The sequence below is a fragment of the Fistularia commersonii genome, chromosome 36 (genome assembly GCF_037954325.1).
Source record: "Fistularia commersonii isolate RoL2024-O1a breed Wild chromosome 36, RoL_Fcom_v1.0, whole genome shotgun sequence".
Taxonomy (NCBI): domain Eukaryota; kingdom Metazoa; phylum Chordata; class Actinopteri; order Syngnathiformes; family Fistulariidae; genus Fistularia; species Fistularia commersonii.
Window position 1 is genome coordinate 1,847,997 of NC_141319.1, and position 20,570 is coordinate 1,868,566.

General features: G+C 40.8%; 2 protein-coding genes across 6 annotated transcripts; one reads left to right on the plus strand and one right to left on the minus strand.

The window, feature by feature from the left end:
* Positions 1 to 5,989: 5,989 nt before the first annotated feature.
* LOC147213302 (C-1-tetrahydrofolate synthase, cytoplasmic-like) lies at positions 5,990 to 13,182 on the plus strand. 5 transcript variants are annotated; one of them, XM_086143335.1, is made up of 12 exons: positions 6,958 to 6,972; positions 7,368 to 7,541; positions 7,905 to 8,007; positions 8,105 to 8,189; positions 9,012 to 9,071; positions 9,145 to 9,198; positions 10,576 to 10,712; positions 11,293 to 11,393; positions 11,657 to 11,793; positions 11,921 to 12,032; positions 12,344 to 12,471; positions 12,921 to 13,182. In XM_086143335.1, the coding sequence occupies exons 3-12, from the start codon at positions 7,907 to 7,909 to the stop codon at positions 12,969 to 12,971; spliced, it is 966 nt and encodes a 321-aa protein (XP_085999461.1). In that variant the 5' UTR covers positions 6,958 to 6,972; positions 7,368 to 7,541; positions 7,905 to 7,906; the 3' UTR covers positions 12,972 to 13,182. The 5 variants fall into 5 exon arrangements, with proteins under 5 accessions (XP_085999463.1, XP_085999459.1, XP_085999461.1 ...); XM_086143338.1 differs by having other exon boundaries at positions 7,368 to 7,514; positions 7,902 to 8,007; XM_086143337.1 differs by lacking the exons at positions 6,958 to 6,972; positions 7,368 to 7,541 and adding an exon at positions 5,990 to 6,105.
* A 135-nt stretch (positions 13,183 to 13,317) lies between these two features.
* Positions 13,318 to 19,883, minus strand: zbtb25 (zinc finger and BTB domain containing 25). The gene is made up of 3 exons (XM_086143332.1): positions 19,731 to 19,883; positions 18,268 to 18,444; positions 13,318 to 17,213 (listed from the first exon to the last, which is right to left on the minus strand). Exons 2-3 carry the CDS (start codon positions 18,438 to 18,440, stop codon positions 16,067 to 16,069), a joined length of 1,320 nt encoding a protein of 439 aa, XP_085999458.1. The 5' UTR covers positions 18,441 to 18,444; positions 19,731 to 19,883; the 3' UTR covers positions 13,318 to 16,066.
* Between the last annotated feature and the right edge of the window lie 687 nt (positions 19,884 to 20,570).

A 20,570-nucleotide genomic window follows, 5' to 3' on the forward strand; every position in this document is an offset into this window, starting at 1 on the left:
GTGATAATATATTACAAGTCAAGCTACAAATACTGATTTATTCAAATTGTAATCCCTAATATCTATAGAGAGCACCAAGTTTCTCCCTTGTTAGGAATTATTTTACTACACCTACTTATATAATGACAGCACATTGGAAAGTTAATGTATTTACTTACTATATTAAAGTCAAGTAGAATCAAATATGACACTGAAGAAAACTCCCAAAGCAAAGTTGTGTTTTTTTGTTCATTTATTCATTTGGTTTTGACATGGTTCATGGTTTTGTCAGAAAATTCGAAAAGAATCCCAGAATAAACCAAAACAATCAGGCATATGTAATAAAAACAATTGCATTGCTTTCATAATTTGTTTAAACAAAACAATGGAAAGATGCATATTAACATAAGTAAGGGAAAATCCAATACGGAACATTTCCTGAGAAAGTAATTTCCTACGTGTGAATATATAAAAGTCATTTCCTAAGTGTAAATATATGAATAATGAATGTAACTGATAGAGTAAAGATACACATTGAATTGAGCTGTTAAAAAAATATCTATAAACAGTACATTTTCACAAACTGACAAGATTCAAATTCTGCCAAAAAACAAAGAAAAAGAATGAAAGATTTTAAGACATACAGTTTGGTTTTGGCACAAGTTAGTTAATGATTTTTTTTCAAATTTAAATTGAAAAGGGATTGAGTAAATACATTTGTGCTTTTGTCTTGAATCATAAGAAAACCTTTGTTGCGTAAACATTGACTTTTATTCTCTAAACTTTTATCTTCATTCTGAACGTTTTTCTTTTCAAGGTTTCTGGTTCATGCTGACTTTTTGGAATTTGAGAGTTAATGGTGAAAAGAAAAGGTCGATCGTCAACAGTCTTTGGTGAAAAATATTAGATTTCTTAAAGAAGTTAAGTGTCAAATTTTCCAGCTACATTCTGCTTTTCTGCGTTTAATTTCAAGTAAACTGATTTTAGACAATATTTGTTTCCGTTGAACGTTCAAATAAGCTACATCTTGATTTGACAGACTTCAGGAGAATCCTGCTGTTGTATTTTTAAATGAAATGATAAAATCTCTTTCATTGGTGTTTGTTTAGACACATTCGTCTTTTGCTCCGTTTTATCTAAAATCGTGAGATGTGCATCAGATGCGCTTAACAATTATTTTAGTCATTACAAAAAGTTTGCTGCAAGTATTTTTTCCAAAACATACTTTCTTTTATTTATGGTTATAACAACTTCAATTTAAATCTTTTTTGTGACTATCGTCTTGTTAACATTTAAAATCTAATTTTCAAACACCAAATGTGTGCCTGTATCTATTGTTTAATAAAAATTAAAAAAAGAACATTTACACATGCACATGTTTCATGTCTGTGCGGAAAAAAAAGGAAATTTGCTTGAACAACAACAAAAAACGGATGATCGTGTCAAACAAATACACGTTACTTCTGCGACAAATAAATACGGAAAAATAAAAGTACCACGAAAAATATATATAAAACAAAAATAATATTAACTAAATTTCCGGAGAGGATTCTCTTGGAGCTCACCTGAAGCTCCAAGCCGGCATGAGAGGAACCGGCGGTGGGAGGACGGTCCACCTGGGCTGCAGCGGCGTCGGGCGATGGCTCTTCCGGGTGGCGGCGAGCGTTTTCCCGCCGGATCAAGTGGTCCTAAACATTTCACAAATGTGCTATTACTACTGTTGAACTGTCTAGAACCACTCGACCCGGGGGAACGTTGGCGGCGACGGCTGCGGCGGCTCCGGTGTGACGGTTTCTGCAAACACCCGTCCGTTTTTATAACCATCCGATGCGGGAATGAGACCCAGACCGGTCGGACCGGCCGGCGGCGGCTCCCGCGGGGGCGTCGTTACCTGTCGGACCGGGGCGATGCAGCAGCCAAGCCGCGGTCACGGGGCCCTGGGCTCGACCTGCAGGCTGTACCTGTTTGTCCTCCCGAGTTTGCAGGCAGTTTCATTCACACTTTTAACCGTCTGGGGATCCGGATGGACGAGTTCCCTCAAGCAGACATTTCTGCCCCGCTTCCTCCTCATAGCCTCCACGTTAGCTTGAAACAGACGTTCATGTTAGCCTTAGCTAGCCTTCACCTTTACGGGTCAATTAGCTAGCATTCAATAAGTCGGTTCAATGTTCTGAACTAGCACTTAATTACAGCGTTTACTTACTGCTTTATTCAAAACCTAGCTTCCAGTTGTATTTTTTTAACCTTTTTTATGTCCTGGAGCCCTTGGTGTACTGTCATATGCGTTTTTAAATTATTTTCTTTTTAGCTTGAAGTTGGTCTTAGCCTTAGTTGCAGTCGAAACATTTAGCTTCTTAAGCTGAAATGCCGCAATGCGAGTGACATTGTAGCTGCTCCCGTGTGAAGACAATATTTCCATACCTAGAGTGATTTTTTTATGTTTTTACTTCCAGGTTCTTATCTCTGCTCGTAAATAAGATTGAAATTTAGTCATATTCCACCCGTTAAACCCCTGTTTTTATCTTATTTTCACCTGAGATTTAGCTGTAGCCTGCACTTCAGTTCTTGTTAGACTTTGGCCATGATTAGCTTAAATTTCAGCTCCTCAAACGTATATTTTATCCCTTCTATTCCTTAAACTATAATAAACTTATCTGTAATAAACTTGTTTCAAAGATGAGAAAAAAAAAACTTTATTTTTTCATTCATACAGTTACAACCCTTGATTTTTTTTCAACCCGTAATATGTAATTTTTTTTTAAAGATTTTTCAGCTTTTATTAACTGGCCTAATTTTGGCTTTTATTTTTTTTCCAGGTGATTTGTGTGTAAAACATGACCCGCTGATACAGGTGGAAGGTGTTTTGTCACTTGAAAGGGCAACAACGAAAAAAATGTCGGCCGACTTGTGCGAGTTGTTTATCAGGATCTTCAGCCAACAAATATCCCCCTCATCTCTGGGTCGTAACTTAAGAAAGACCTTGAATCACCAACGATACCATTAGGCTGGTGAAGAATGACTGGAATGAAGAGGGTGTGTGTGTGTGTGTGTGCGTGTGTGTGTGTGTGTGTGTGTGTGTGTGCGTGTGTGTGTGCGTGTGTGTGTGTGTGTGTGTGTGTGTGTGCGTGCGTGCATGCGTGCGCCTGTGCGTGTGTGTGTGTGTCAGACCTGCAACACATGTGTTCCACAGGTTCCTCCTGGCCTCAGCTCTCCAATAGTAAAACTTCACTTCCCGTAATAGTTTGGGAAGTTTAACTGAATAGTTCAGTTAAAGTTCTTTATTGATCCCTTGCAGAGAAATGATGGATCATCATCATCCTTTTATGCAGGTCAGAAATCCACACATACATGAGCATAAAGAGAACTGCTGGGGAGCAGTGTAGGGCTCTGTAGTGTATGCCCTGCTGAAGGGCACTTTGGTAGGGCTCAGAAGATCAACTGCCACCAGGACATACTCCATATATATAAAGTTTGTTAAGCAGGTCTTGAAGTGGCAACCTTGAGGCCCGTAAGTCCCCACAAGTGTTTTAATTCAGGGATGTTAAACTAATTTTCACGGAGGGCCAAATCAGCGTAATGATTGCCCTCAAAGGGCCAAATGTAAGGGTAAGAGTACAAATGTAGCTTAATAAAATGTAAAATAAAAGTAACTACACATTAATGTTAAATAACTCTGAATTTGTTACTCATTCAAATCCAAAATGTGTCATAAGCATTCCCATATTTCTTGAAAAAGCCTTCCATCTGCATCAACCTTTCTGTTCCTGGACATTTAGGGATCATTTGTATTTCTCAATTCGGCATGTTGAAAATGGCATTGCTGTGGATACACTGCGATCTAATGGCGGGATGCCATTACTTTAATTGTGGGAAATGCAGATTATGATCACTGCACGTGTTTGACCTTTTTGTTTTAAGACAATCAGACCTTTTAAGACATTCTGCCAGGCCACATGAAATGACATGGCGGGCCAGATTTGGCCCGCAGGCCTTGTGTTTGACGCATGTTTAAATTCATCCCACCCTGTCTCACCATCACATTTATATGTTTTTATTAAGGCCTGTCAATATTCATTCCCCTGTTCATACAGAAAACATTTTTAGCTATGACATTAATTTTATTGTTATGATGAATCTTGGTAACTTAGCATTTGCTCACCTATTGGTTTCCTCAGCTGTTCCAACCACCTGTTCTCACACGTGTCGCCTCTAAGAAGATAAACAGTCTGTGTGTGTGTGTGTGTGTGTGTGTATATGTGTGTATGTGTGTGTGTGTGTGTGTGTGTGTGTGTGTGTGTGTGTGTGTGTGTGTGTGTATGTGTGTTTGTGTGTGTGTGTGTGTATGGGAGGGGGGTCTAGAACATCGGCGGACAACCCTGACCGTCTCTGCAATTCTGTCTATTTGTTATTGTCCCTTCTTTTTCTTGTTTTTTTTTGTTGATTTTTATTTTGGTGGGGAGCGAGGAGAGATTGATTGTGCATGCGTGTGTGTGTGTGTGTGTGTGTGTGTGTGTGTGTGTGTGTGTTGGAGACTGTAACTCGAGCCAACATGTTTACATTGAATGCATTGGCTTGTAACTTTGTTTGTCTCCACTAGAGGTCAGACTCGCAGCACTCAGATTCCACTGCAGGTAAATCCAGTAATGTAATTTATAGTTTGTTCACTTTCAGTAAAATTTACTGAAAATCTTTGGCACGTTTCAGTCTAATTTTCAGATTTTTGCTGCTGAAGTTTATTGCATGCAATATGATTATTGCAGATTTTTAAGGCTGCTGTTGTAAGTTGTTGTTTTATTTATTTGTTTATTTGGCACGACTGAAGGCAGGCATGTGTTCATTCTGAAGGAAGATTCAAAAGCATTGAAAAAAAAATTGATGGAAATTGGATAGTTTTGCTCTTTTTGAGTTTTGTTTGGTATGGCGTTGACTTTTATGGTGTAGAAAAAATAAAAACAAAACTTTGGTTAAATGAGACAAGAAAGTTAAGACCCTTTATTAGAACACTGTACAAAACCCGAACTCCAAGGAGCTTTTTTATTGGCTTGTGTACTTGGTAGCCATGGGAACAGACATGTGACAGGAGAGCATGTGGTCAGCGGACTGAGCCGACTTCTTGGTGGCACTGAGGGAGAAGGAATTCACGTAAAGTTTTATTTGTTGAGTATCAATTTCACGTAGATGAGGAAAGTAATCAGTTAAACTTTGCTTTTTTCAGGCACTAAAGTTAGAAAACACATTTTATAGTTGGGTTTGTGCAATGAATGCACGTCTGGGCCCAAGAGGGTATGATTTCTCTCTTTTACAGGAAGGAAAAGGGATTCAAGACTTGAGGCTGACCTTTATATAATTAAGGATTTTATGCTTCTTTCCCATTTGTTTTTCTTTTCTGCTTATTTTCTTGTAATTGCATTGCTTACCGCATTTTTTTTTTCTTTTTTTGGAACATTTCCTGCAAGTATTGCATTGATTTTAATCCTATTTTTGGTGCAAAATGCTTTATAACAATGTTTTTTCACAGCTGCAACAGTAATGCATTTGATTTTCAATCATTACTAAGAGGGCATTTCTTTATTTTTTGAATGTTCTCTTTTTTATGGATTTTTTTTTCCTGATTTTAATTAATTTCCCCTTTTTTTTCATTAATTTCCTATCAATTCTCTTAAATCGTCTTTCTGTTGTTTTGACAAATAATCGTATGAATCAGCTGTTGTTCTAATTATATGGCTAAAAAGACGAGCTTATATAAACCTGTTGTTCAAAGCTGACCGCAGATTTAGGTCAATTATTGATTAATTAATTATTGATTAATTAATGTTATTTATTCACACAAACCTGTGTATTGACATTTCCTGAACTAAAATCCAATCAAACTTTTACACTTAAATCCTAAATTGGATTTAATTGAGTCTATCCCTCTGCGGGTTCAAAAATCATGCTTTATTTAATTTTACATTCTTGAAAAACGAGAAGGTATTTCCTCTCACTTCCTCCTTTTCTTCCTCCCCGACAGGCCTGAACCTGATTGGCTGAGAGTGGCGTGCCTCCTCCCCACAATCCAGAGGAGTACGACCTTTGACTTTCTCAGCTCAATATCACAACGGGTCACTCTGGCTTGGTTTAGTCTGGGTACTGATAACATGCACACACAAACACACACACACACACACACACATTAGCTCCTGCTATGGAAACAAATTAGTGTCAAAAACTCAAAAACAGTGACTGACCTTAACTGACTGGAGATTTAAAAGTACAGTACTGTATTATCATTTGTATTTTGCTACAAGCTTTCAAAAATGCTGGAGTGTGTGTTTAAAAATGTATGGATTTTTTAAATGTATTTATTGTTGTCACTCCTGTACTCAATTTAAAGAAAGTCATAGGTATAATCTATGGATGAATTTCCAAGACAGAACCTTAATGAAAATAAGTAATCAAAATAAAAGAGAAAAAAGCAGCATTTAAAAATCATGGAAAATTGTCAAGTAAATTAGATTTTAGATATTCAAAGCAACACCTGATTATTAAACCAAAAGTATCGATAAAAATCTGTGGGCAAGAAACCACATTAAATGTATCCATGTGTTCCCGGATATTAAAGATTAAAAGAAAATTCAATCACAAATGGATATATATGTATAAAATATATACTGTATCCATGAAATATATATTCTTAAATGTTTAATAGACTTTTTGAATGAATTCATCACTGAAATATTTTCACAATTAAAGTCATATGAATGAAGCTGTTGAATGTTTTCATACGTGTCCGTAAAAAGATATTTTTGTCATTAACTGTAAAAAAACATGGAGGTGGAGAACAAATAGGTAAGTACTGAGCACACACACGCACACACACGCACACACACACACACACACACACACACACACACACACACACACACACACACTCACACACACACACACACACACACACACACACTACACATTCACACACACAAGCATACACTCCTCCAGCTGTCCATCTCCCAGGTAAGGCACAGCTGCCACTGCTCCTTTACTTAACTTATTGTATGTTTTTGTCGATGCTAAAATGAATACCCATGAAGACATTTGACATTTTGGGATGTTTGCAACGAGACAGGAATGTGATAAACATGTTTGAACTTTGATACCGGGTAACTTTTACTCCCAGACCGCTGCCGAAGGTTCACAGTCTAGTGACACAAAATCTCTCCTTGCGATCGTTTAGAATATATTTCAAGATCTGTAGGCTGGATTAAAAGTGTTTAATCTGCATTTGGGGACAGAAAACGACACCTAATCCTGTCACCCTCAAACGTTCATGCAACAGCCAATCAGAAGGGCTCCTATGATGATGATGTCATCATCTGCTCCTGCTGCTGCAGACCATCTCCTTGTGATAGATTTGAACAGGCTTATCTACAAAAGTGAGGAAGAGATAAATCAACGAAAAAAGAGCTGGGATGGACTCTTGGACTTGAGAGCTGACCCTGGAGGGGCTGGGCAGTATGAAGCCCTTTGTGACCCACTTGCATGGGATTTTTTTTTTTTCAGGTGGTATTGGCTTCATTTTTGAGGTAACTTCTAATTGATTATCAAGCGTTTTTTTTGCTTCTGATTTTCACTTTTTATTTTTATGTCTGGTTTTTGGGGGTCAAAGAATCTGTGATTTTAATAGTTTTCATCCAATTCTAGAAAAGATTTGAAAGAGTATTTTTCCAAATGTTTGCAAAGTAACATTTGATTCTTTTTTTCCATTTGATTGCTTTTGTCATTTTTCAGTTTGTTTACTTGATGTTGAGTCTTCACATACCAATGAGTTTTATTACGACTCATGCACCAAAGTAACAAAAAGTTCATGTGAAAATTGATAAATTTCTACAGTAAACTGAGGTCAAAGTTATCCAATATTTAGGAATTTGTCAATGTGTGTTCTCCAGTAATGTGGTCTTTTGCTGCTGTCTTGCTCCGACGCACGGCGTCACGTTGTCATGGAGACAGACGCTCTATGGCAACCGTTATCTCTGGAAATGAGACATCCAAGTGAGTCTATGTCCCAGTCCTTTCTCAGACGGTCAAGTCCAAGTACTCTCAATATTTCTAGTGTCAGACCGACATCTATTTGCGTGTGTGTGTGCAGGCTGGTGAGGCAGCGGTTGCAGCAGTACGTGGAGAACATGAAGACCCAGACTGGTGGCTTCTCCCCCAGTCTGGTGGTTTTACAGGTGAGGAAAATTAAAAACATGCAGGCTCTAGAACAGGGTAGGCAAACTACGGTCCACAGGCCACATCCGACCCTTCGGTCTGTTTAATCTTTGCCCTGCAAAGATTGTTACAGAATTCATACTAGATGTGAATGATCGGATCAATTAATGTGGGAGCTCAAACAGGAGATTGTTTCATTTTTGGTGCAACTACAGAACACTTCAGGATTTTCCTGAGCAGAATGACACAAATTGGCTTTGTAATTTAGCCTTTTCTGTGGACATACTGACACACATGAATGAGCTTGACGTGAAGATGCAAAGGAAAAACTGGTTTGTACATGAAATGCAAGCAAACGTCAGAGCCTTCAAAACCAAGCTGGTTTTATTTTCAAAGCAAATGTCAGACGAGTCTGATATGTACTGTTAACAACTGCGTTTTTTTTATGTTTTTTTTATATTTGCTGACCTGGCCCGTCTATCAAATTTTAAAAGTCAATGCGGCCCCTGAGCCCAAAAATGCCAGTAAGGCCAATAGCTGCAGTTCCTTTAGTGACCACCGGAGGCAGGAGACTGACATATGAAAAAAGGCTGTTTTCTCTTCCAGGATCCCCAAATCCCTGAAATGAAATATAATTAAATAAAAAATAATTAAGCTTTTTCAATGAATTCATTTTGAGATATTAATAAAATATCAAAAGAAATAGAAATCTTTACTCATTTTTGTCCCAGAGTTTGTCAGTTGTCACCAAATGACAATTATCTCTCCTGTGACTTGCAGCATAAGAGATCAGTTTTGATCAGGTGTCCGAAGTTTGTCTCAGGTGTTGAAGTATGTTTCAGGTTGGAGACAGAGACGATTCCAACCTTTACATCAGCACCAAGCTGAAGGCGGCAGCTCAGGTAAGATCAATAAACCATGTCACAGGTATTAGATAGTGAAGATTGTATGATATGTAAATATTCTCCCCTGCAGATCGGTATTGATGCCAAACACATCCGGCTGCCAAATACAGCAACACAGGACGAGGTGGGTGCAAAGTAACCTGCTCTCACATCCTTAGGTGACATATAAATTAGAAAAAAGGAGCAAAGAATTGCAAAAGGGAGCGAAAAAAAAAATAGCAAAGAATATAACAGAAAAAGCAGTACAAAAATAAAAAATGAATAAGGTAAAAAGTGACAACAAACAAGAAAGTAATCAAAATACACAAACATTTACCAATTAATGGTTTGGAAAATGAAAAACAAAACAGCAAGAAAGATGTTTGTGGATGTTCTCAGCAATCCCGGTTAAGTGAATTCTTGTCAGAATCTTTATGTTGTGGCAACTGGCTTCAGTTTTCCTCACTTGAAGACGCTAAACCCCTCATCGGAGAAACCACTCCATTTCTAATGGCCTGTTGGGAGTTTCCGAATGTATCTGCCAGGGTTGTGGGGGAGTCTAGGTTACAATGGGTTGTTAAGCAAATGGGGAGTTGATCGCCAAAACTAGGTCGAAGGGGCTTGTTATGCTAATGGGGTGTTATTTGGTGGGAATAAGAAAAACTCAGGGTGTTTAGCTGGTTTAGAATCTAAAAAAGTAAAGCCACACTTCTCAGAATGTGAAATAAAGGAGTGAAACCTGTTGGATCACATGGACTGAGGTTCAGGTGGAAGTTACTGGTTCTGGTGGTGGATCCCTCTGGACTGTTTGGAGGATGCAGATGGGCCTGGTCTTGAACCGTCGGTCTTCTATGGCCAGTTGAAGGACATCACTATCTTCACAGGAATGACCCTTATCCTTCAGGTGTAGGGGGGCCGTGGAGTCCCGTCCTGTGGTAGTGGCTGTCCTGTGTTGGGCCATCCATTTGTGTAGAGCTTGTTTAGTCTTCCCAGTGTAGCATCACAATCCTCAGTGCAGGTGACAGCATTGACACATTGCTGATCCTAACCCGGGTGTTTTTTCCCGGGGGCACACCGGTCTTTACCTCAGGCTGTTGTGGGGTTTGAAATGTCTGAGTTTTTCCAAAACACCTGCAACATAGATTATGACAATGTTCTTCCATTTGTTGTTGTCTTCCTCTTGTTCGATGCGTCTGGTGGTTTCTGATTTGGCAAAGGCCAGATTGTGGTAGCTACAGGATCTTCTCTTCGGGCTTTCCTAATATGTTAGACCTCAGTCCTGCTGCCTTTGGCGGTTGATGGGATGTTCTTGGCCCAGTGGTGTGGAGTTCTGATCACCCCTAGTTTGTGCTCAAGGGAGTGTTGTGAGTCAATGAGTTGATACTGGTAGCAAGAAAGACTGAAAAAGTTCACAATCAATTTTCTCAAGTTAAAGCCACAACAATCTGAAAATCAGTGACAAATTGTGGCCCTGAGCAGCTTAAAACTGTTTCTCAACTTCCTGTTTCCTGTTGGCATTTAGGTTCTGCGCTGCATCATGTCTGTCAACGAGAACCCGTCCGTCCACGGCCTCATCGTGCAGCTCCCGCTGGACTCCGTCAACCACATTGACACGGAGAGGGTCACGAACGCCGTGGCTCCGGACAAGGACGTGGACGGGTCGGCAGCTTCCATTTGTGTTTTTGCCTGAATAGCTTTGTTAAATCAGAATTCTCCTCCCAGATCCAGGTCCAGAATCAGATCTGACATTTACATTTGTAATTTTCTGCTGGAATACATGATCATTTATCATTTGTCCTTTATATGTTTAGGCTCTAATGTCACTATTTTAGCACATCTGTACTGCCAGGAACAAAAACAAAGACATTCTGGATAATTCAGTAGTTTTTGGTTATCTTCAGGTAATTTTTTGTAAAAATGTCCTCAATATTATTTGAGCTTAGTTTTTTTTTGTCATGTTTTTCATGATTTTTTATTTATTTCTATTATTTTTTCATTACATAATTATTTATGTGTGATTTATTTACTTTCTTCCGAAATGTCTTTTGTTTCCAAAAATAAATTAAACCAATTATATTAAACTAAAAACAGGTTAAATGCAGCAACATAACAGTCATTTGCCTTGACAGCAACCTTATAAACATGCCTTCTTTTTCTGTGTGTGTGCGTGTGTGTGTGTGTGTGTGTGTGTGTGTGTGTGTGTGTGTGTGTGTGTGTGTATGTGTGTGTGTGTGTTCAGTCTAAGTTGTATCAATGCAGGAAAGTTGTCTCGCGGTGACCTGAACGACTGCTTCATCCCCTGCACACCCAATGGTTGCATGGAGCTCATCAGACAGACGGGTCAGACACACACACACACACACACACATACACACTCACACATAATCATACAGTACGTATGATCAAATACAATGAAAATATAAAAATTCTACATTTCAAACATGCTCCAAAATTATCAGATCATTTCAATCTTTCAATGAATTGAAATATTTTTTTTAAGACTTTGCAAAAGCTCCGTATAATTAAACGTATTATGCTTTGATGGATTATCCCCACTGGCTTGTTGATTCATAAACACTGGTGTCATTTCCTGTTCCTGCTAGGTGTGAGCGTGGCGGGGAAACACGCCGTGGTCATCGGCCGCAGTAAGATCGTTGGCGCTCCTATGCACGACCTGCTGCTGTGGAGTCACGCCACGGTCACCTGCTGCCACTCTCGGACCACCGACCTGCCCGAGCAGGTGCTGGGAAACATACCGTTTCTTCTTGTGCCTGAATGCATCACCACGTTCAACAGTGCATTTCCTATTTGCTGCTGTGTTTACTTTGTGTTAATGCTTATCATATATGGTGACGCATTTCCTGTAGGTGAGCAGGGCGGAAATCCTTGTCGTGGGGGCGGGGCGACCAGAGATGGTTCGAGGGGATTGGCTGAAGGAAGGCTGTGTGGTCATCGACTGCGGCATTAATTACATCCCCGGTCAGCTGCTCCGACGATAATAATTTCATAGACTGAATTGAACTGTTGCAATGTTTCGATTCTCTTGAAAGTCTGCGATTGACTTTCTCTCACATCTTTGCTGAGCCAAAGAAATGGCTTGAATCTCCCCCCCCCCCCCCCCCCCCCCTTGCTTTTATTATTTTACAGAAGAAGGAAATCACTCAAATTGTAGGAAGGAAAAAACGAATCGAGACTTTGGAATTGACTGACCACAAAAACATCCGAGCGAATGAAACAAAAATGTCATCTGACCTTCTTTATACCCATGTTGGAGTGTCTTCTACTTGCAGATGAGACCAAGGCAAGTGGGAAGCGTGTGGTCGGCGATGTTCACTACGCCTCAGCCTATCAGAGAGCAGCTTTCATCACACCCGTTCCCGGAGGGGTGGGGCCTATGACAGTGGCCATGCTCATGCAGGTACTAAACAACAGTCTAGACATGGAAAGATTTTATTAATTAGATTTCATATTTAAAACATCACATCTCCTTTTTATACATAAATGCAGGGTTAATTATTTTAAGAAATTCAAAATCAGATGTTTTTCACCGGGATTTATAAAAATCAGACCGCGTTTTTACTCTCCAACTGCCCTTGAATGCATCTCCCTGAGGAATAATGATCAAACTAAAATATAAATTTTCACACTCCATTGAGGTTACATTGTAATCTCTGACTCTTCTAAAATTTTTAGATTTGGATACATTTTCGTAGACTCTTGGCAAAATATTGCATTAACTGTTTTTGAAAAAAATAGTGAAATTGCAGGGTGTGATGGAAATAGATAATAATGGAGAATCTTTTTAAAATTGAAAGCTTTGATGTTTCTGTCTGGTTTGAGATTATTCTGGTGTTTTGTTTGTTGCAGAACACGGTCCAAAGCGCGCAGCGGTTTCTGCTGAAGCAGCCAAGCAGGTGAAAGTGCACCTGAACGGGAGGATTAGAATAAAATACACTGCCCAGAAATCACATGTCAAGTCCCTGGATCTTTGTAGAGCTACTCAACACGACTAACGTCCAAGACACTATAGGTGTTACATGGATCTGGATAATAGCAAAAAAGATCGAAGAAAAAATCTGAAAAAAAAACACCTTCATCACTCTTAAATGTAAAGAACAAAAAAAAGAAATAACACCGAATTGCAAAAAAGAAAAACTGGGCGTGGGAGGAGTTTGGGGAGACCGTGGAAGACAACTTCTGGTGGGCTTCGAGGAGATTCTGGTCTGCCGGTCATGGTCTGTGACTTGAAAATGTCGGACAAATCCTTTTCCTGGTTGTGACAGGTTTGTTAGCTTAGGAGTTGCCTGACCTTCCTTTACAATGTCCAGCTTTTCTTCAAAACTCCATCTAGAAAATGGCTTTAAGAATATATTAGCAACTAAATCTGTTTCTTCTCCTCCTGCAGCCATTGTGGGTTGACAAAACCAATATTAAACAAACACAACTATATTTCTGTTTGCAGCTCGCTAGTACGCTTCTCCATGCTAATACACTTGTCCACTCTCTGACTATCCAATCAGAGGGTGTGAATACGCTGACGTTGCTGTAGCCTGCTAGAAGGCTTTGATGTCGCCAGCTCAAAATCTGATTGGTTGAAGCAACAGCATCATCAACACTTATTTTTTTGCAAGGGCTAGTAGAACTGATTGTGCACCCCCCCAACCCTCCGGCAGATTTCTTTGTCTTTGGCCCTGCCTGGCAACAGATGATGGCTGAAATACGATTGGTTAAATACTTTAATTAGAAAATATGAAAATGCATGTCTGGAAGCAGCACAACCAGGGGAAAAGCTATGAAAGGAAGTGAACATACCATTTGGAATTATTTAATAAGTATTCATGGAAAAAATATAATTAACATCTGTGATTCAGATTTTTTTTTAGGCCAGCAGAGGAGGCCTTGCAGGCCCTGACGGCCCACCACTGCAAACAACACATCCTAGTACGAGACAAAGAGTAAATCATATTGACGCCTATTAGTTCTCCAAGGCGGAAATGCTTCCGTGTTGCTGGGAAGCCGCGCAGGCGCAGCTTTAAACTTGGCGCCGTCACGTCGGCTTCGGTGACGTCATTACGTAATTTCTCCGCGGGCCCGATGGCGTTCACGCCCACGACACGTATTTCCGCCGCTCCCAGTTGCTGCCCATCTTAGGCGCGACTCAGTTGCGGTAAACGGGTAAACATTTATTTTCTAAGAATAGAATCGTGATTTAAATATGCGTAAACCCTGAAATTAACGATTGTTTTCTTTTGTGGCCTGGGCGACGCAACACCGGTCGGATCACTTCCGGCTTGAAAGTGTACCGGTAACGTTACTTTTTTTTTTTTTTTTTTTTTTTTTTTTTAAGAATTTGAATCCATGGAGAAAAGATTTTCCCCCGTTACTCGCTTGTAATAAATTGCTGGATAACAAAGTTTAAAAATACCTGTAACGCAAAACTAATGTGACACTTTCTATATCAAACGTTACAGTACATGTTTCCCCTTGCAAAATCACACTACAATTACAGTTTTAGCTTGCAGGTTTAGGTCAGTCATCGTTTGACTTTAGTTTTTAATGCTATTTCCATACATGATTTTATGAAGAGTCAATATTCTATTCAAGGAAGGGGGAAAGCCTCTTAGAGAAAACTACAGTATTTTTGCCGAAACGCAAAATTTAATTCACGTTACTTATTTGTTTTTTTATATTGAATGCACTTTCAAGTGAAACGTCCAAATTATTGCATTTATTTTCCAACTCAATATAATTGGTGCAAAAGGACATTTATTTGCAAAACTTTATTATTCCATCCATGAAAAAACAGACGCGTTGTTACGAAACATTGCATTTCTTTTTTAACAATGAAACAGTGAAAAAAGAAAAGTCGAGGGTACAAAGCGTCACTCAAAACACCCAATATCAGCGATCAATAATAACCACTGATCAATAGTCAAGTTAGAAAAAGGATTGTACTTCTGTTACTCCCCTGTTCCTGCCGCGTGGCCCCCTTCAAAATAAAAGCCGACCCAGTAACTCTAGTACGATGATGGAAAAAAAAAGGAAAAATGGCAAAAAAGGAAACGATATATTCAATTTCTTCACAAATATAAAATGTCAGATTAGAAAAAAATAGATTTGAAATATTAAATAAAAAGCAGCAACGCTGTCAAGATTTTTTTTTTTAATCAAACAATGTATTACATGATGGAATATTTTTATGGAGACGAAATATACATATAATTGTTCTTATGAACTATTTAAAAAAACAAATAAAAACAAACAAACATTAGCGTTACATAGGATTGGCCATTAGGGGGCAACACCACCAAAGGAATGAGAGAGCCATTTCCACAAAATTGAAATTTGAGTTTCCGAAACATAATTTACCGAGGCGGACGTCTGCTTTCAGCCTTAATAATTGCATCGTTAAAAAACAATAAAAAATCAAATGTTGAACAACAACATGTAAATTTGGCAGACAGTTGTGAGTGAAACAAACAAACAAGACTTAAATCGTAATATTAGCTTAAAACATAATGTGCAAAGAAAGGTTCTATTCCAGTTTAATCTTGCTTTTTTTTTTTATAAAAATAAAATTCTTTTGACTTGAAGAGAGAGGAGTAACAAACTAAACAGATTGTTTTTTGCTTTCACTATTATGAATCTAGATAGAAAACAAAATGGAATTTCCTGTTTGGTGAAAGGTGAATTTTTTTTTTTTAAATTCATTATAACTGAGTTTGTGTTTTAATGTATTAATAAATAAAGGTAAACTGTCGTATGAAATACAGGCAGCTTTTGGGATCCATATCAGATGACTTTTTTTGTTTTGTTTTTGTTCGAAGGTCGACTTTCAATCACCACATACTGGAAACCAACGAGACGCAATATGAATATTCAGAAAGTGACAATGTCTCTGGCGTCACACAACGGTCACATGACATTCATACACACCTGGAACACGTACATCGTCGCACAGCAATGTGAAACACAAACACGAAAACACGACCCACCGCCGTTATCCGACGGCGTCACTCGACCGGCACGCCGTCCACGCTCTCCTGGGAGACCTCCGAGTCCAGCGAGTAGCAGGAGCTGCCGTTGTCCTGAGCGTCTCTGTTGGGCTCGTCCGGCAACGCGGCCGCTCCGGCAGAGGCCCCGCCCCCTTCGCCGGGGTCGCAGCAGTGGGCGGAGCCCTGGAAGAGTTGGCCGCAGAGGCGGTTATAGCGGTGCAGGCGCGAAGGCTTGCCAGTGTGCATGTACATGTGCTCCTGCAGCTGGCTTTTGTGCGAGAAGCGCAGGCTGCATACGGCGCAGGCGATCTTGCGTTTGCGCGAGTGTACGACGGCGGGCGAGGGGCTACCCCCGCCCTGCTCCCCGCCTCCCCCCCGGCTCCGCCGCAGCTCCGCCGCCAGCTGGTTGGCGAGGGCTTGACTCTGACGAAGGGCCTCTTCCAGGCAGCCGGCGTCCAGCGCACCGTGGCCACCCGGTGGCCCGTCGTCCCCGGCGACGTCCGGCTCGCCGCTCTGCGGCAGCCCCTCCATGAAGCGGGCCGGGTCGAGGGCGTGACTGAAGAGATGCTCTCTCAGACCCTCCGGGGAGGAGCAGCGCTCGCCGCAGCGGGGGCACAGCAACGCCGGCGGCCGCTCTTTGAAAAGCAGGCCTGGGCTGCCCCCGCGCGCCGACGAGGGCGACCCCATCCCCGGCCCCTCCTCTCCCTCGCCGTCCTCATCTTCCACGCGCTCCTGCTTGATGCGGCTCGAGATGTCCGAGTCGTCCCCGGACGCCACCGAACACACGTTGCGCAGCGTCGAGGCTTGGTGGTCCGACGAGACGCCGTCCAGCCCTACGGCGAGGGACCGGCCCCCGCGCCGCCCGTCCTCCGTGGAGCTGCGGGATGCCCCGGTCGTCTTGGGGACGCCGGGCGCCTCCTTGTTGGCCAGCTGGGACGAGATCTGGATCCCGTACAGATTGGACATGCGGACGGCGTCGGCGGCGATGTCGGCGGCAGGGTCGCCGGGCTTCCTGCACAGCTGGTAGGCATGGAGGAATTTGATTCCCTCCTGAAGGCGCGCCTGATCCACTGGCTGCTTCGGACACAGACCGGTATACATGATGTGCAGCAGGTAACTGAAGACGTCCGGCTGGATGTCGGTGGGCTGGATCTTTATGCACTCGCTGAGAGACAAAACACACATGAAAACATCTCAGATATTCAAAATATCGTATTTTTCACACTTTAAGGCGCACTTAAAATCCTTGCATTTTCTCAAAAATCGTCCGCATGCCTTATAATCCGGTGCACGTAATGTATGAATTCTTGTTGTGCTTACTGACCTCCAACCGATTTTATGTGGTGCACCGTGCTCATAAATCTGCCAAAATGTTTTCGTACGACTTTGTTGAGCGACACAGCCGCATCGCTTGATTCATTGTCGGACCGGTCCCACCTGACACGGGGACGTCGTGTTAAAGTCGGTCCTTGATTAAATATTGGTTGCAAAAACGTTGTTCCAACCTCACACTAACTTCAGGTGTCCGCTATCGCTGGCAACGATAAACCAACGAGAGAACAATACTTAGTACGTCTACCTCTTTTTGTAACAGCGGTACGTGCAGTGCTTCAACATAATATTACTGAGGACCCTCAAAAATGCCACCTGTTAAGAAACATGCTTAGGAAGCGGAATACAAACTATCAGTCACACAGTAGATGATGGGAATAGAGCAGCTGTGAAAGAATTTAACATGAATGAATCAATGGTACCCAACTGAAGGAAGCAAGCGGATGCACCAAGTAAAGAAAACTAAACCTTCTCTGAGGGAACAAAGTGAGACGGCCACATTTAGAGGACAAAATTGAACAGCGGGTTATTGAATGAGTGAATGAGTTGAATAAAGTTTGTCTCTTTTGTTTGGTTTTATATACCTTATGTTTTATCATGAGCCTTAAAACGCGCTGCGCCTTATGAATGAAAATAGACCCGTTCATTGATATTGCGCTTTATAATGCGGTGCACCTTGTGGTCCGCATTTCAGGTGCATGTTTCGGCAAGGCCTTTTATTTGGATTCAGTTTTACTCAGTACGTTCGGTTAAATTTTGTTTTCCATGAAACCCCTACATTGAGAACCCAAGGTCTGAATAGTGATTTGAAGGAGCTTAATAAAAAGCTCATAGAAAACTGGAAAAATTGAATGAAAGTTCTCGAGGACGCTGAGAGATGTTCTCACCTGGACTGGTGGATGAAGATCATCTTGAAGTAGTTTGAGAAGGAGGCCAGGACGGCTCGGTGGGCCTTGAAGTAGACATTGCCGATGGCAACGGTGCAGTCGCACAGGAAGCCGAACTCCCTCTGAACGTTCAGCTGCTGCAGCAGGAAGAGGCTGTGGGCCGACACCTCCATGATCCTAACACACACACACACACACACACATAAGAGGGGGATCGTTTTTCATCCTCGGATCATTTAACAAATTGATTACATGAATAAACTTACTTTTCTATTTATCGACACATTGGGGAAACCTCTTGTCACTTTCCTTCCTGGATTTTTTTGTGTGTTTGCGAAAGAACCACAAAGTGTTACTGAGCTAATAACTGCGGGACCGTGAGGACAAAAAAATTAAAATAAAAAAGGTAAAATACTGAAATAGAAAATTAAGTTGGGTTTAGAATTTTTTCATTTTGTTTAATTTTCTATGGATGATTACATACAAAATAATGTCAGTGCATTTATATGATCATTGATGATTTTAAAGTTAAAATATAATGAAGAAAAAAATGCAAATATTTAAATTGCAATTTTCATTCTGTTCAATTTCCATGGTACCTAGTTGGTCCATGCATTAAAATTAAATAAGAAAAATGGCCCACCAGCCAAAATAATTGCCCACCCCTGCTTTATATGATGTGTGAATGACAGAGTGATTGGTTGTACATCTATATGATGAGTGAACAGCTGCATGCCTCTATGTTAGTGGCAAACAACCAGTCCGATTAAGCAGTAATGAATGAATGACGAGTAAAAGAAACAAAGAGTTTAATCAAAAACCATGTGAAAATTAACTCTGACTTCAGACCGACGCCTTGCATGAAATCCATTTGATGCCTAACAATGCACTTGGTCGATGTTTCACAATAAAATAATAAATATTGAACTTTCACCGATAAGAAAGTCTCAAACGCACACAATCTACTTTAATACTTCAATGCATGCGTAAGTTAAAGTATTTTTGGACTTTTGCAGTACATATGTAGAGAGCATCACCAGGAGTCGAATGAGGACATTCAAAATCAATCAGAATATAAATAAACCGACTGGAGGGGTTGATGGTGATTCCTGAGGTCACGATGCACTTCAGGACACACGCACTTGTGCGCGTGCGCGTGCGGAAGAGGCGTCTGAATAAGAAATAAAAAAATTAAAAAAATTAAATAAAATCAACAAATCAAATGGCACCGGCGCGACCAGACAACAACACGGGCACGCGCGTGCACGCCCCAACCGCGCAACCGCGCGCCTGAAATCACCCCCCCACCAAAAAAAATCATCATCAGCCTCATTCACATTCACCAGCACACACGTCCTAATTCACTTACGCGCGCACGGACGCGCGCACACGCCGCCCCCTTCCGCCCTCGTCCGCGCCGTGCACGCCCGCGGCGACCGGCCGGCGGTAATCGGCGTTCTTACCGCAGAAATCTGCAGATTGTCCTCAGACTCCTGAGCCGATTTGTTTCTGCACCGCCGATCTCGCCCGAAGCCGCGTCACGTCTCGCGAGAAGATGTGGCAGGCCCACGTGAGCCGGTAAACGTTGACTAATCAATAACTCAATAACGGATATGTTTTCCGTGTCCCACGCGTCAGGAAACCGGATCCGTGGGGCGTCGTGCGCACGCAACGACAGAGGTGTAAACAATATTAAATAATCGATAGTGATGAGTGGGGAATGTCATACTTCCTCCTTTGCAGAATCACGTGTCTCAGAAAAGGCAAATATATCCCGAAACAGGAAGCAGCAAGTTAAATATATGTATGTTCCAAGTTTTTTTTTTAAATTTATTTATATATTTTGAATTTTATTTATCTATCTATTTATCTATTTTATTTTACTTTCTTTTGTGTCTAGCATTAAACATTTCTCACAAACCTTTAACACTGTTAACGTCTGATTACATACAGCACGAGTGTCCTTCTGTCCTTTGCTCCCTCATTCCCGGTTTTTTCATTGACATTCGATTCAACCTTGCCATGTTTATTTGTAGATATGTATATTTGTGTATACTGTTTATGTTCAATAAAAAAATCCCGAAACAGGAAGTTGAAATTAGAAAAATCTATTCAAAAATGTGTCAAATAAAACATCTGGAGAATTACAGCAAGGGATAAATGGTATATATGTTAGGTTATTTTGCATCTTAATGCATTAATGACAGTAATGGATGTGACCATTCCAATTTAGTTTGGAAATGTTTTATTAAATTTCAGTTTGCGACCATATCAGAAAAATTCAGTTGTTTGGACTTTTTCTC

Bases quoted from the DNA above. Each gene is read 5' to 3' on its own strand.
- LOC147213302 (XM_086143337.1), top strand. From the start codon at position 7,907: ATGTGGTCTTTTGCTGCTGTCTTGCTCCGACGCACGGCGTCACGTTGT. The intron at 10,713-11,292 runs GTCGGCAGCTTC...GTGTGTGTTCAG, and splicing joins CCGGACAAGGACGTGGACGG to TCTAAGTTGTATCAATGCAG. The intron at 11,394-11,656 runs GTCAGACACACA...TGTTCCTGCTAG, and splicing joins GGAGCTCATCAGACAGACGG to GTGTGAGCGTGGCGGGGAAA.
- zbtb25 (XM_086143332.1), bottom strand. From the start codon at position 18,440: ATGGAGGTGTCGGCCCACAGCCTCTTCCTGCTGCAGCAGCTGAACGTT. The intron at 17,214-18,267 runs GTGAGAACATCT...TTTGTCTCTCAG, and splicing joins ATCTTCATCCACCAGTCCAG to CGAGTGCATAAAGATCCAGC.